The sequence below is a fragment of the Narcine bancroftii genome, chromosome 4 (assembly GCF_036971445.1).
Source record: "Narcine bancroftii isolate sNarBan1 chromosome 4, sNarBan1.hap1, whole genome shotgun sequence".
Taxonomy (NCBI): Eukaryota; Metazoa; Chordata; class Chondrichthyes; order Torpediniformes; family Narcinidae; genus Narcine; species Narcine bancroftii.
Window position 1 is genome coordinate 53,289,798 of NC_091472.1, and position 16,483 is coordinate 53,306,280.

At 36.6% G+C, this 16,483-nt stretch overlaps 1 protein-coding gene across 3 annotated transcripts in view; it reads right to left on the reverse strand.

Annotated features, from left to right (window-relative positions):
* Positions 1-619: 619 nt before the first annotated feature.
* kctd3 (potassium channel tetramerization domain containing 3) overlaps positions 620-16,483 on the reverse strand; it is a 96,069-nt gene continuing 80,205 nt past the window's right edge. For all 3 annotated transcript variants that reach the window (XM_069931290.1, XM_069931292.1, XM_069931291.1), the window contains 9 exons: positions 13,553-13,668; positions 11,023-11,110; positions 10,202-10,318; positions 9,613-9,783; positions 8,437-8,592; positions 7,065-7,161; positions 6,796-6,980; positions 4,746-4,884; positions 620-2,205 (listed from right to left, as the gene is read on the reverse strand). In XM_069931290.1, coding sequence (XP_069787391.1) covers positions 1,626-2,205; positions 4,746-4,884; positions 6,796-6,980; positions 7,065-7,161; positions 8,437-8,592; positions 9,613-9,783; positions 10,202-10,318; positions 11,023-11,110; positions 13,553-13,668 — 1,649 coding nt within the window. In that variant the 3' untranslated portion in view covers positions 620-1,625. The remainder of the gene's footprint in view (positions 2,206-4,745; positions 4,885-6,795; positions 6,981-7,064; positions 7,162-8,436; positions 8,593-9,612; positions 9,784-10,201; positions 10,319-11,022; positions 11,111-13,552; positions 13,669-16,483) is intronic.

The window sequence follows — 16,483 nt, forward strand, 5'->3', positions numbered from 1 at the left end:
TTTAATAAAGAATTCAGAACCTGTACACAACCATAGGAATTAATTGTTTTAGCTGCTTTTCTTTTTTGTACAGGTACAAAAAATTCTGCCATTCAAACAGAATTTTCTACTTCAAATATTCTTGTCCACATCAGGACCCATCTCCAATCTACTTTAAAACATCAGACATTGTGATACAAGTTTGACCCATATAAATATTAAAAGGCCTTTGAGGCAAGAAGTCATGAAATAAGTTAAAAAAAAAACTTAAGGGGAATCAGCAAATTATTTTATCTGCAAATTTGACATTGATACATGATTGCATTGAAGAAAGACCATCCTTCCTGATCTTGTGACTGACATATCTGCACACTTTGGATCAAAATAAGAGCAGGTTCAAATGAGTTAAAATGGGCCAAAATCATGTTGTATGCCTTAATTAAGTAAAAACTTAAATGTTTCCAACACAAGACTATAGTGGTTGATTGGGAAAAGTATAGACTATTAAAAGCACTGATATGGAATTGGCCCACATTTAAATTCCTTCAAGTTGATGTACAAGGATTCAGTTTTTACACAATGTGGATTTGCTTATTTGGTAAGTTTCACTTTAAGCATGAAAATAACTGTCCAAGAATGCTACCACCAAAATCTTTTATTGAAGGGGTTTCACATTAAAAATTCAAAGGCTGCTTTCCATTTTGTGTTAGGCGTTGTCCTTCCGCAGAGATTGCATAGAACTTAGATAAGCAAAAGAATCAGATTTCGTTTGAACCAGTGAATACAAGGCCATTATTACAGCAAGAATATAAAAACAGACTGTCTCAATCAACTAGGATAGGAAGAGGGTAACTGATATTAGGACTTATACTAATAACTTATTCCCTTTTCTTATAAATTAGAACAGCTTGTTTGTGATGTTAAATGAAAGATTAGTTCATTAGTATCTCAAGGTGAATTGTTACTGCCTGTACAGCACAATGTGGTCCTTTAACTATAACTGGAATTATTTCTAATTTCAGTCAGGGTACAAAATAAAAAACAACTCAAATGTGTCAAATAATGCAAAAGGCTGCAGCACATTTCAAGTACAATTAAACAGTGCTTAATATTTTAAAAGAAATCAGAATTTCTGGATGCAATATAGTTTATTCATATTTGCAGCACTTTTGACTTGGGAAATCTAAAGGATGTTGTAGGATGAACATTAAAGCAATCATCAGTAACACCCCCTGGGCTCGGTTTTCACATGACCTTTAAAATAAATACAGATTAAAGCAATCGAAAGCCTGGCAAAGAGAATGGCATTCACATTCTCAAAATACTTCAACATACTTGCAAGAAGGGATATTTTGGTGCACGAAAGTATACAAAAAAAATTGGAGCAGTTGAAAATGGAGGGCTCTAACAAATAAATTTCAACAGGCTCAGACACAAAAGACGGAATTTTCTGTCAGTTCTTGTAGCGGCACTTATGCTAGGGTTTAGTGTACGCTCATGAAACCAAAAAACAAAATAATACTGATAAGGAATAAAATAAATTCTCTGAACTTAGTATTTAGTGTACAATTTTGGTGCAACAGAATACTGTTATATTAAAGGTCCTTGTTAGTTGAAATCAATGTTCCCATTGTAGTGATTATAACTTACAAGCTCTGATCTTGGCACAAAGCCTCGATCTTTTTGTGGCGAGGAGAAGTGGCCACTTTTGTGGGCGAGGGTGGACCTTGGGTCTCACTTCCTGCTTCAGCACCAACAGGGCATGATGCCAACTGCTGGACTGCAACAGTTTTTTTTCTGCTTAAAAATCCTCCTTCAAATGCAAATGCATTTTTTTTCTTGTTTTCAAACTTATCATTTTCTTCATCCTGCATCTTTTTTCTGAGTTCAGGCATACCTTCACCAGCTTTAGGAGTCTCTAGTGTCCCATCCAGACTCCGGCACGCTCGAGTCTCACTCACTTGGCTCTTTCGCTCATTGACATAGTCTCCAGGTCCAATTTTCCTTATTTTTGACTCCCCCTCCAGCTGTACTGCTGTCTCGCTCTCGGAAGCAGCGTTCCCTTTATCTAACATACTTTTATTGAACGTGAAAGGCTGAAAGTCTCGGTAACTATGAAAGCTTTCTGTCCGCCTTGCTCTTGCTAGCAGTGGACTCTCTCTGTATGGCCTCACAGAACCATACGTTGCAGTTTCGTGAAATGCCTCTGAGGTCTGAAGCTGAAGACTGAGGATTAAAAAATATCAAATAAATCAGATTACTTTCGTGAAGCAGAACTAATAAACATTCCAAAAAATGACAATATCCAATAATAAATGACCTTTAAAATGTAATTTTTGCAAAGTGAATGATTCCTCTGTGATCATGTACTACCAAGGAACTTGGCACTCCTAGCTGTCTGCAAATTTTTGTGTTTTATTCCTAGATTTATGCACCGGTGACATCTTCCAAAGCTGGTATTACTGTTCTTTGAATTAAAACAGAGGTGAAGAAAAGCACCATGAGGTATAGATGCTGGTGCACATTAATGTCCTGTGAGACTGTTCTAACAGACAAAATTGCTGCGCTCCATAAAGACGTGTCCTCTGCTCCTCCATTCATCTATCACAAGATGGATTCAAAAGTGAAATTCAAGTGCTGCACTAACTATGTGGCAACTACAGTGGAAAGAACAAAAAATCAAAGTACAGAATTAAACACGAATACAGACATCTATATGAATGGCCTGCAATACACAGACTCTCCAAAGTACAAACTATCAGTGTCCAAGGTCGTACTTGCTTTCTGGCCTTAAAGGAGTGAATAACGTTATGTCTATCATAAGGCTGAGTCAGGCTTACGAGTTCTACTTCAATTAGTAATACAAAGCGATGTTGAATATTGGGGGATGGCCAATAATTTATGCAATTAGATACACAGTTGGAGGAAAAATGTTTTCCTTGCTTTACAAGTCTGATTGAAAGACGCAGGTAACATACAGGTAAAGGTTTGCAGAAAGTGCAATAGAGCAGAGGTCAAACAGCAGACAAGAAAACTGCATGATGGTGATAAAGATGGATGCAAATATGTTATCTGGGCGGAAAGGGGGCATGTGAGCTGAGGTGCAGGGAGATGGAGTAATTCTTGTGCATGGTCTCAAATCTGTGGGATGTATATGTGACTTTGTTGCATTGATGTTATATACCTTAGACCAGGGGTGGCCAAGCTTTTGTGGTTGTGAGCCACATACAGAAAAATGTGTTATGGGCCAAACAAATGTTTTGTCCTGTGATGCTCAACTACCGTCAGCTCCTTTAACAGGCCATTTAAAGCCTGCACAGAGCCGACTGCAGTCATGGCAGACTGGGTGGTTGGACCCTGTGGGGGAGTGCTGAGATCGCTCCTCGTTCTCTGCAGGTCCGCATCAGCGGCAGCACTGCCATTATAGCGGCTCCGACAGCATCGCCATTATTTTTCCCCCTAATGGGCTTCAGTTGGCCCGGGATCCGTAGTTTAGCCACCGCTGGCTTAGACATTTTAAATTACGTCATTGCCCTTTAGCCTCTAACTGCTGTTAACTGCCAATTCAAACTTGAGTTTTTAAAAAAAATACAGTTGCTGAAAATATTTGTCAGGTCATCATGGGTGGTGAGAGAAAAAGAATCAACACTTCATGTCAATGACCCTTCAATAAATTCAAGATCCTTATCCTGAAATTTGTTGCTCCACAGACACTACCTTACTTCCTGTGTATTTTCATCATTTTGTGCTGTTAAACCAGATTAAACAATTTTTAAACTCTGCAGCAATTCAACATGATATTATAAACTAGTCTAATTAATTAAAATTTTAAGCATTTTAACATGTCCCATTGGCTTGCAATGTTTTAATGTTTTCAGACATTAAAATGGAAGTATTTAAGATGTTTTGTTTGTAAGCTTTCATATAGAATTCACTTTCCACCACAGCAATCCTGATTCTGACAAGTTTCAATGGATCTTAGGCACAGGATTATATGTAATTTATTATTTGACCCTCTCAATACCCACCTCATTTGTAGTCCTTCAAAAAAATACACATGCTCTCCTACTTGCGATGGTCCACTTACAATTTTTCAGTTACAATGGTTCGAATCCCGATCTGTACCCGTGCTTGTGTACGCTACTCTCTTGCGCCGCTGGGCAATGGCAGCATCGTGTGAGAGTAGTGTATAGCATGCTGACTCAACCATGCTCAGTCTCTATAGCCATCATGAAAACGAGTGAAACTGATGACCCTGTCACTTTAGCAGCCCCACCTTCCAGCAATTAATTTTAGTTCATTGCTTCAAACATTCTTCATGCCCAGTGTGCTTTCAGCTGTGTACTTTAATGGTTCTTTTCAGTGTAAAATAAAGGTATTCAAAATTATAAAAAATGACAGGTGCAGTATTCTTTTTCAACATGATATTTATGACTTATGATGGGTTTGCCAGAACATAACCTCATTGCAAGTTAAGGAGCACCTGTAATTGAAAATGGACTGGAACAGAGTCTCAAGCCATTTATTATCAGGGGTATACAAATAAGACAGGATCAAGCCACGTACAAAATATTTCATATGAATTCAGAGCCTTTAGTCGAAATGCTGTGACAGCCTTCTGGATATGACACTTAAAAATAAAATCTTTAAAAGTACAGAAAGAAAAAAATCCCCACTTTCAATACCCATTCAAATTAGGATTTCTTCTTGGCAGAATCTGCTTTTGCTGCTAAAAGAAAGCAAATAATAGCCTGTTTGATATCTACCTTGAGCTCGACTCCCGCAGCTTGGTATGTTGTACCAGAGAGGCAGCTGGACTGATGTTGGGAGTAACACAGCGGGATGCACTCAGATCACACTGATCCAGCAACTTCAAAAGCTCTTCTTCTGTGGGACCTCCAACATCTACAAGAAGGATTAATTTTATGAGCAGCACGTATAATTATAGATTAGAAATCAAGGATAGCTTTCTATAAAAATCTACATTGGTATCTCACTTTATTTCAGTTATACATGTGAAAAATTGCAATTTTCCTGCAGCATCTGTTGAGAACATTTTATTTACTGAATTATATTATTACTAATAATAATTATCAACAGCTGCACCTGAATAAAGAAAAATCCCTATTATCTGGCATTCAATCAACTGGAAACTCAACCGTCAAAAAACATATGGAGAAAATAAATAAATGTAAGAATAATCAAGTTCAAGCCAACAGTTAAAATTTTAAAATTAAATATTTGCTGAAGCAACACACAACCCCTTTGTGAAGAAAGGAGCAAACATTCAGCCAATGCAGCTCCGGCTTGTGCCCTGTTTGAATAAAATGGCAGTGCCCAGCTTGAAGAGCCAGTCGATGCCGCTCGCTGCTGGGGTGACTTTCCCAAAGTTTCTCTCTATCCCTGTCCAGTAAGAGTCTTTATACTTATTAGTATATTATTAGGTGAATTAGTAAGGCTTTCTCTGTAAAATTGGGGGAGAGCAGGTTAATTATTACGGTAGCATGGCTAGTGCAACACTGTTACAGTGCTTGCGAATGGGGTTCGAATTTAAAGGAAGATGTGCCTAGGGCCTGACTGGGATACTTGTGTGGAGATGAGTTGGGTTGTCAGCGCAAGGTAGGTGTATTGGCAGCCTGACGGGGACACTTTCGTGGAGATGAGTCTGTTCGCTCCAAGGGCCTAACCAGGATGCTTGCGTGGAGGTGAGTTAGTTTGTGCCGAGGGCCTGACCAAGACATTTGCTTGGAGATGTGACAGGTTACGCTAATAGTCTGACTGGAACACTGGCGTGGAGGTGTCATGAAAATGATCTGATTAAAGTAAACTTTACATAACTAAAGACTACAATACTGATTTTTTTTCCAATTACTTTACATTTTGCGTCGTCTTTTGTTTTTTAAATGGTGTATTCTTAATGCAGGTGTATTAGGCATTAGAAGAGTGAGTCTCAGTCAACTGTAAAATTCACATATCCAACATCTGGCATCCCTGTGAGTTGTTGAATAATGGAGATTTTACTGTATAAACAAATTCATGAACATTTAACTTGGAAAATGTGTGTACAATTAAAGTTGATGATCAAATAACAAAGTGTGGCTTGTATATAATTAAAGGTATTCTTTTCTAGTAATCACTCTTTCCTGAAATAATGTCTTGTAAAGCCTAAATTGGATTATTATTTTTAATTCCTGCTGGAAGTTCGTACATGATAGGAATAGGGGAGATATTCATTGAGATCTCATGGAATTCATTATCCATTATTTAAAAGAATTCCTATAGTTTTTTTTCCCCAGAATGCAATGGGATAATGTGTGGGCAGAATACAGATTTCCTTTTTAAATGTATGGCTATTAACCCATTACGCCCAGAATTCATAAATGGACTCAAATAACTCATGATTAGCATTCATCCATATTAGGAGAGACATCAGACACATCTTATCATTGAAGTCAACTATTGGACGATATAGCTTAAATCATACACTGTGCTTGATAATTTCTGTGAAATTATCATACTCTGACAGTCAAAGCCATAAAGTTTCTGCAAGTTCAATAATAAAGAGAACTTGATTTTTGAAAACAAATCCATTGTCAGGAACATCTGGTTGTAATGCTGGGCTGTGTATCAGAAACCAGAAATTTCAATTGGACATCCAAGAGTATCCATATTCTCTGGAGTGTTCTTTACTGCCAGTTTCTACAAAACTATTTATGTCTGAGAGAAATTATAAGCAGAAGGTTCTTTGCATCCAATATCAGCAAATAATCAATACAGATAGGACTATTTTTTGTAACACATTTTCTTTCATTTTACCTCTCTCTTCCCCTTTGTTTACCATATCCATAGCAGTGGTCAGGTCCCACATCTGAATACTTCCATTTCCATGGCCTGTGAAGAGGTACCGCCTTGGCCGAGAACCCATTCGACTTGAACCTTCACATTCCCTCACAGTAAAAGCAGTTATCATCATCCCATCCACTGCCTGGATCTCACAAATTCTGCAATCAAAATAACATTGGATTTATAATTATACAGATCATTCCCCAAATGGCAAGATGAAATTAATTTTGCCAAAGGATTACCTTTTCCCCGTGGAAGACAAACGAACAAACAGCTTATTTGTGACTGGAACAACCTTCTGGATGAAAACCTGTTGATCATCCCTCTCCCCAAAGGGTCCTTTAAAACACAGAGGAAAACAAAATCATGAAATATCGAACTGAAGTTTGAAAAATTACATAATAAGTGATTTGATTCTTAGCAGTGAAGTTCTGTAGAACTATAAGTTTAAGATAGAAGGTTCTTATCTCGGCAGCCCAGAACTGCTGGCTTAAATGGAAAGAAAAGATTTCCTCCATGAGCTGTCCAGTACTTACCAATATATTGACACTAACTATTGCTTCTTGATCCCGAGAAACAGACTTGGGCCAGGATCTGAGACCTTGTTTAATTTCCCTGGGGATTGTAGGACTTGAAATCCAAATTAGTTCTATTTTTTGTTTGTTACAATGCTAATAACTTAAATGCATCAACATTGAAGATAGTTTAAGTATTGTAAATTCTTCACAGCAGTTTTTGACAGCAAAGCTGGAAGTGGAACTTTCAGTGAGTTCCAAAATTATTTTCTCATCCTTGATTAATGACCATAGCCTGATCTAAATGGCAAGTGCTTCTACACCTGTACTTTTCAGGTGCAGTAATCAAATCCAAGCCCTCTCACATTGCTGCAATCTCCGATATTCAGGCACCTTTCATTTGCACCAGGTAAGTGTAGATATGTAGACATCACCATTAACCAAAGGTTACACAAAATAAATGCCATTCGATTCATCTGTACTCAACCTTTCAGAAAGCCCTCTGGTGTATCCCTCAATTGCCAATAAACCTTAGCTTTCATACACACAGATAACTTAGATGTATTCATAGACAAATAAATTATAAAAAGCATTCTTGACACAAGTCCAAAATTTAACTTTCAACATGCCCTCTCCTCTTGTCACTGTTTAGTTTAAAGTCATGTTCCAGATTTATATTTTCTATTCTTTTATAATGATAACAATGGTCAGTCTTTTTAATTTCAAACCATGAGAAGATCTTTGCTTACTTTGTTTACATGAAACTTGTTGCACAAACATGCTAAATGTTATAATTGTCAGTCTTCTGGCATTTCAGTTAAAAGCTGACAATTAGCTATTAAATTTCTTTTAATCAATATGCAATGTCAAAGTCAATTACCAGCAACATTTGATTGCTGCTTTCATTCCAACTTGCTAACGAACCCCTCCAAAGTCACCCACAGATGCAAATAACCATTAGAGGGAGGAAACATAAATTAAAAAATAATAATAATACTCATTACTTCGAAGTATCAGTTAGCCTTTGGATATCCTCAACACTGTTTTTAGTTTATTATCAATGGATCTCTCCCTTTCTCCTCTTGGCTCTGTTACTTACCAATATCATTACCAGCTGTATAGCTTCCATGGCTCTCAGTTTCCTCAAGTGAAAGTATTTTGAAAGATGCTAGTGGAGTGGACCCTGGTTGTGTGGAAATCATTCCTCTGAAACGAGTGACTGTCCAAGTCCTCACATGGTTGTTATCTGCACACACTGCAAGATAAAACTATTCGTCACTTCCATCAGGGCAGAGGCAAAAACAGGAAAGCTTCAACCTGATTATGTGATGAAATTAAAATCATTGTATTATTTTGCCAATGTGAATACAAAATCAAGTACAACATAATATGTGTCCCTTACATTCACAATTAGAAAACAAACGTACAGATTCTTGCAAAAATTGCAGTTTTCTCAGAAACTGTATGAATCTTTTATCATAAATAAAATATTTTCAATAGTGTACAGTGGAGGCATTTTACATGCATTGTGTTTCTAAATAAAACAAAGGTGCTGAATTTAATGTTAAAGGCTTAATTGTGTTTTTCTTTCTTTTATGTTCATATACAAGTTTCTTCATAAATTGACTGACTTAAAATTTGAACAATTAGTCCCTTTATGTTTGGTACTATCACCAAAGTGAATAGTGTGCTCTCTGTTCTAATATTAATCAATAAGGGTAGTATCACGATCAAGTATTTGAGTAAATGATGCTTTACATTCCAGGGATTCAGTTATGAGAAATGCCCAATGAGACTTCAATGCAAGTGGTTGAAATTGAATGTAGAATATTATAGAGACCATTGACCACACTAATCCAAATACTCAGCTTAAAAACTAAACCAAAATACACAGGAAAGATGGTTCTTTTCCATGTGGGGGAAAAACATTGCAGAAAACATTATTCAAATGGGCAATATTAATTCTTCCAAGTGACAAGTGGACATACCCTGAAAGGAAAACTTTGTTGGAGATTAAGTGAGCTCAGCCCATTTTTTTAAAAAAATATGATTTTCATTCAATCTTCTCTATTCTAATGTTTTAAGAATTTGCATTTTCGAATGCATTCCAGTAAAGTTTTTATAAATATTGCATTTTGAAGAGAAAATAGATAAAAAGCTGAAAGTGCACACTACATCTAAGCAATGCACAATATATGGAAGTGCAAAACCTAAAAGTACAAATGATTGGAAGTGCAGACATAAACCTATTTAAATGCCAATAATAAAAGTTTACCTGATACCAGATACTTTTCCGACAGCATGATTTTGGTCACTGGACTACGGTGAACTGTAAATGTCTGGAAAAGCTGGGGACCTGAGCCTACAGTTTCAGGATGTTGGACTATTACACGCACTGCACCAGAACTAGTTCCATATGCAATCTCAATCCAATTTCCACTGACACCTAGAAAGCAAAATGTAGATGGCGATTATATACTGGCTGCAAATCAATTACATCCAAAGTTTACAAATGCAACAGTTATGAAGCCAGATACAGTTTTCTCATTATCCTTCTTCTTAATAAGTACAAATGCAATCAATCACTTCACCCCAAGAAAGCCATTGCTCACAAGTGCTTAGTCATGCAGCACAGAAACAGGCCTTTCAGCCCAACTCCTCCCAAGCCCAAGACTTCCACACCATGTGAAAAAAGTGCCCATCCCACTTATGATTTTATAAACTTCTGTCAGGTCATCCTCACACTTCCATGCACAGCATCTTGATATTATACCTGATAATCAATGAGAAATGCTTGCACCCTCAAGCTGGTATAATTTTCAAACAGTACATCACATTGGTTTGGTGATTAGCAATATACATACTTGTTTTGGGAGTGAGGTACACACTTAATGCAGTGATGGCATCATTGGATGGATCATGATAAAGTTCAGTTACCAGAAGATCATTATCTTTCATCCTTAAAGGGAATTTTTGCATATCTGTAATGTTGAGTGAAATTAATGTCATGGTTAATGAAAAATTAAATTCTTCAAGGCATACTTTTTGATCTTCATTTTTCTAAATTATAGACACATAATGATACATACATTTTCCAGAGTGAGGGTAAAATAAAAACCAAATGTCAGAAAATAATTACAATGCTTTACCACTGATGTACAATTTTGAAGCTAGCCAAGAATCCTTCAGATTAAAATAACACTCAGCTGTAACTTAAAAGCCTGTACATCCACACTGAAACAGCCAGCCATGGAGAAACAAGAGTATATCAAACACCCTGTGCATGGTCATACTAAGCAGGCAAACACCTGATATTTTGTAGAAGCTTCTCATGACAGCCCAACCACTAGGACTACTCACAATGACATACAGTCCTTGACCACAAGAACAACTGAGCAGTAGCATGGAAGTAGACCACCAGATAGGCCTTAAACTACCAGTGTGCTGTCAGCTGGTCAACATACAACAGACTGAAATGGATGCTCGTAGAATGCCCGAGTCAGACAATATAACACATTGTTATCTACTCACTGCTTAAGATAGGTCATTAAGAGTTTGAGATCTTACCAAGGCCAAATTGTAGGCTTTGCTTATATCCTCCCAGTCTGTGCCATAACCTAACAATGCTAGTTATCCATCATTGGGAATAGGTTATAGAAGATTGCAAATATAAAAGGTTTCCTACCTATGTAATATATTGATCCATTGTTACAACCCAGCAGAAGGAATGTTCCTGCTGTGTCACAGCTTGTGATAGGGACAACTTCCTGCACCTACAAATTTGGATAAGGAATTTCAAGTGAGAATTACATCATAATTTTTTTTCATCTCGTGAATTTAACATTTCATGTTGATTCAAAAAAAGTTACATTTGTTGAACTAGATCTAAGCACATTTCTATAGAATAATAATACTTGTTTAGAAAAGCTACCAAAGCTACAAAAAAACTAAAATTATGGTCAAAAACCCCACTTAGCATATACAAGCAAAATCTGAAGGAACTGTATGAATATTCCAGAATTATAACATGGAGATATCAAAGCTACAAGGAAGCAATGATATTAGATGAGGTTCTGGTCATCAAAGAGCAAAGAATAATTGAGTCATGCTCCCACCGCCTGATATCAATGTGCACCCATCACAAAGACAGTAGAAATCCACCGAACTTCAAAACCAAATCTGTATTTAAGTCATGCTGCTTTAAGTTTTCTGCTGGTGCTTCACTAGGATACTCGACACTTGACAACTCCATAACATGGGCCTCATTAAACCTCAAAAAAATAAGACTAACCTCTCCCACAAATCACTGTGATTTAATGTGACAGCTTCATTGCACTGGGCTTAACACAATGGGCATTTAGCAGCTGGAAATGATTTTATTTTCATCTCCAAACTATATCCTGAAGAAACACAAGAACTGTAGACACTGGAATCTTGAGCAAACACTGAAAAGCTGGAGGGACTCAGTGGGTCAGGCTGCATCCACGAGGAGAAGTAGAGAGACAACATTTTGGGTTCGTACTACCTCCCAGCAGTGATCCAAACTGTCCAATTCTTCCTCTCCACTCTTGCCTAAAGTCTTGTTAGCTCATTTGCTCTCATATTCCCATCAGCTCTACTTTGGATCTTTTGTCACTTACTTAGACTAAAGGGGCAATTGCTGTACCCAATTAACCAACTCACAAACATAAATGATGCTAACTGTCCTTAAAAAAGCCCATTCCTATCACTAAAAATTTTCTCCAATAACTTCCCTATGACCAATGCAAAGCTTAGCATCCTATATTATTTGTCCCTGTTTCCCTTCTAAAATGGAGTAATATTGGACATTCTCCAGTTTTCTGAAACTCACTCCATGGCTAAAGGAGGAATAATGATTAATATCAAGGCCTCCTGCCAATTGAATGGCATAGCAGCTAAGGATGATCTACTTCAGTCATCGAAATCAAAGCACCAAAGTTCAGACCATCAAGTCAATGCCACCCAAAATCAGCTGAGACTTTCCAGTTTTAAAGCCCTACTCTTGTCTGCTATGGCACTTATACACTCATCTATCTTTTATATAAACATGACAATTTCTTTATTAACCATGTTTTCAAACTCTCCAGAGCCTTAACTGAACTCTCCTCCAATCTTCTCTGTTGCCTGAAAGCCATGCTGCTTATGGACCACTTTATTAAGTGAAATATGCTCTCCTTATTCATCTTATCCACCAGCCTGATCAAAATGTTATATACATGAAACACCACAGTAAATTTCCCATTCCCACAACTCTCAAATCTCTGAACCTTCCTTGGAGCATGACATCCTTCAAGTCGTGTGACTCAGAATTCTAGTTCTTGACATAGTTCTTTCTATATTTTTACCATGCTTTTCATTCTTCTCCATCTGTTTACTTGCCCTGCTAACTCTACGTATCCACATCCATGTACATAAATCTGTACATTCCTCTACACTAATCATTATGTACCCAACTAAGCAATATTACTTAAATTGATGCACATTCTTTTTATTATCCATCAAAGATGGAAACAAAGTGGTGGACTATTCTTTTACTTGCTTTTTGTACCTGTTTAAATCGGGTTCCCTTTCACTAAATTCATTCTCAACAATTATATCCTTTCCATTTGGCAAATTTATTTCAGCTTGCTGAAGTGTGTCCACATATGTAAACAGATCATTAAATCTGGATAACCTATAATTCTTCAAAAGTCAGTATTACCATTCATCCTTCCCATATTACATCCTGCACAAATTTCAAACTTAATCGACAGCTAGGGCATAATTAATTGAATGAAATGAAGTAGAAATTTTGAGTAACAAGTACATTTTTACCTTTTGTAGTGACACACAGCAAAAAGAAACACTAATTTTTGCTTTTACCAGTTATTTCAGTCCACATCTAACCTACTGAATCAGCCATTGTAAAAAAAAAAGGAGTTTTTACACAGGACCTACAAATCAAATTACCGGGTTGTCAAGGGTGACAGCAGAACTTGACAAACATCTGTTCATCCACGACTACTTTTGTGCATGAATCTCTAGAATATACTTTTAATGAATCTTAATGTTTATCATGTGAATGATTCAGAATTTACAATTTTTAAATGCAAGGTAGCCATAAAATGAACATGTCTCACCTCATCTCATATTCCTAACTGATATTTTTAGATTGAAATGGAAATTTACAAAATTCTGTTAGAGATGCATCTTACCTGCCAATGTTGGGTAACTGCATTCCACACACCTACTTTCCCAGTGTGACTGGTTGCAACTAGCTGATTACCAATGAAGAAGAGTGCATCCACTGGAACTCCAAGACTAAACACACCTACAAAACAAAAATATCTGTTCAAGTTTTTAAGTTTAAATATATTACTTACTGAGAACAGCAAATTCTGCAAACAGACCACATTACATACAGCTGTACAATGAGCACAATATAGGGTATAGGATTGCAATGAAAAGAAACATCAATTGGCATCAAGCTTTGGCAGCATGAAAGCACTGTTACGGGGTTCATTCAGGAGCCTGATGGCTGCAGGGAAGAAACTTTCAGCCTGATAATACATCTTTCTCTCTTAAGCCTTCTTCAGCATGTTAACAGGAATTTCAGAAACACCAACAGATTACTGGTAACCTAGCTATAGTTGAATTAAAAAAAAAGCTTTCAGGAGATCATACCACATTTAAGATATGCTGTTTCCGTGTCTCTGAAGGGACTGTTTTGCTTCTTTCTCTCATTATTGGGGGCAGCAGGCAATACTAGTGGCATCTCTTGGTGTGCCTTTAGAGTAGGCAGAAGTTGACGAATGTTATGTATTACTACATTTTGCGACAATAAAGGAATCTTGATCTTGAACTTATTTCTGCTTACATTATCATCAACAAAGCCAATCAGAAAAACAGGGTGTCCACATTTGGGGCCTCTTTCCACAGATGCAAGTACTAATCAACAACACATTGCCTGTAACTCAGGAATACCTTCTATCTGGAAGATATTCCACACCATTAATGTTTCGCTGGTCAACAATTATAGGAAGATGCTTCCCCAGTTGTGCAAAAAATTTCAATGCACAATTCCCTGCATCAAATTACCAGCTCTACAAGGATTTAGTCAAAAAAAGACATCACAAAGAAGTATTTCATGGACCTTGAAGAAGAAAGTGTTTTGATCAGAGAACCCTCTTCCAAGGCCTTTGAAAACCATCATTGCTCCTATGGCTCTCCACTATTTCCTTGTTATATAAGAACCACTAAATACTTTTTTGCATGTGAATGAGGTGTGCAACAACAAAGGCTGGGATACATGATTATTTATTCTGGGGGCATTCAACTGCTTGCTATGTTTGATACTCTAATGAGCCAATCATTCTTTTGGTTGATTACATAATTCCAATAGCCTACTAAATTATAATCTTCAATCTTAACACAGCTTCCCTCAATATCTTCTAAGGCCCACACACATGTAGCACTGTTGCTATGCAAAAGCCATTATATGTATTGAATGGATAGAACAGACAAAAGGATGAAAGAGCTAAATATCAGTGGTAGCTGATTAGAAAAGCAATGAATATCTAGAAGCAGTGTGTGTATCTGCAGCATAGCCTTGGTAAACAACAAGCAGAGTTAAGGGGTTGGATCTGGACTAAATCAGGACGGAGCTGAATATGCCACTGTGTTCACTTCCCTGATCTAATTACTTCTTAAATTGTTTGTACCACTGAATGATTGCGAGAACAGGGGATCACATTCCTGCTGCTTATACCTGCAGTCATCTCCATCACATCTTCTTGATAATCAGCAATTTGTCATGTACAAATACACAAAATGTAGTAATACATAACAATTTTCAATTTCTGCCTGACCTTATCCACAGCACTTCAGGAAGTTAAAAATCAGTTCAATGTTTTGCATGCTAAACAAAGCAAAATTGAAAGAAAAGCACAGCCCTTATAGTTTTCTAAGATTTTCATACAAATTGTGATCATCTGAATCAAATTGCTCTAAGACTGCATTTTCCAGAAAATTTCATTATTTTCTTTCAGCATTTATTGCTAAGTGGAGCTTTTTGTAGAGCCAATTTAATCCAAATCAACAGAGCTTTTAAACCAGCAAATACTTAACTGGGTTGTACATAATTACTGACCATTACTGACTATTCATAATGGTATGTGCTGGAGACAATGTAAAGAAAGCATTTATTATTGTATTATAAAATGTGAAGAGCATCTTGGTCTCAGAATAAATCAAGTTACACACAAATCTATTTTTTCCTTAATTGTATATACACATAAAACATTTTCAACACAGGGCAATTTCTCCATTACATTAACTATACATGTATCTAGAATTAAAACCACGATTGTGACTACATGTTCAGCAATTTTCTAAGCTTGCCTGAAATGGTGTAGCACATTTTCACAGTAAGAGTTATAATTTAAAAGACAGGATCAAGCACTAAAATTATTTAAGAAGTCTAACTGATGCTTTTCCTTATTCTTGGTTCTCAGTGAAAGTCAATGTCATTGTTACAATGTGCGACTTTTAGTATTTGTAACTTAAGCATAGCATTTTTTTAATGCTAAAAAATTCTCATATAATATACTTTCATACATACAGAGACAAATTGGAAACGTTTTAAAATTACGGATTTCATTTGAAAAGATTAATCTCTTCTGAGGAAACTGTAAGGATATTTCTAGTATTTCTGCAGGAACGTCCACCATGTTTAATTTCACTTCCACACTCATGCACGTCAAGTAGCATAAATATTCATGCCTATTAAATAATGCTACAATTTGCATGAACATCTGTTGTGTATATTAAGCCTCTTTTTGCCAATTGTATGTTGACAACTGGTAACTTGTAATAAATTCACCTAGGGAGAGGAAGCATCTCCCAAGCCCAGCAAAGGTATGACAACTTTACAGGCAGGCACAGTAATGGTGATCACTTACTTTAATTTATTTTCAAGATACACATTAGAAGCTATTCGGAAATAGATTTAGGTTGACACGTAAACCTGATTATTTGCTAGACTTGTCCCTATAGAAATCTCCATTGCAGTTCATGGAAAATAAACAATAGATGTGAAAAATGCTGAATCAAAATGTTCAGGAACTTCTAGAAGCCTTAAATTTAAG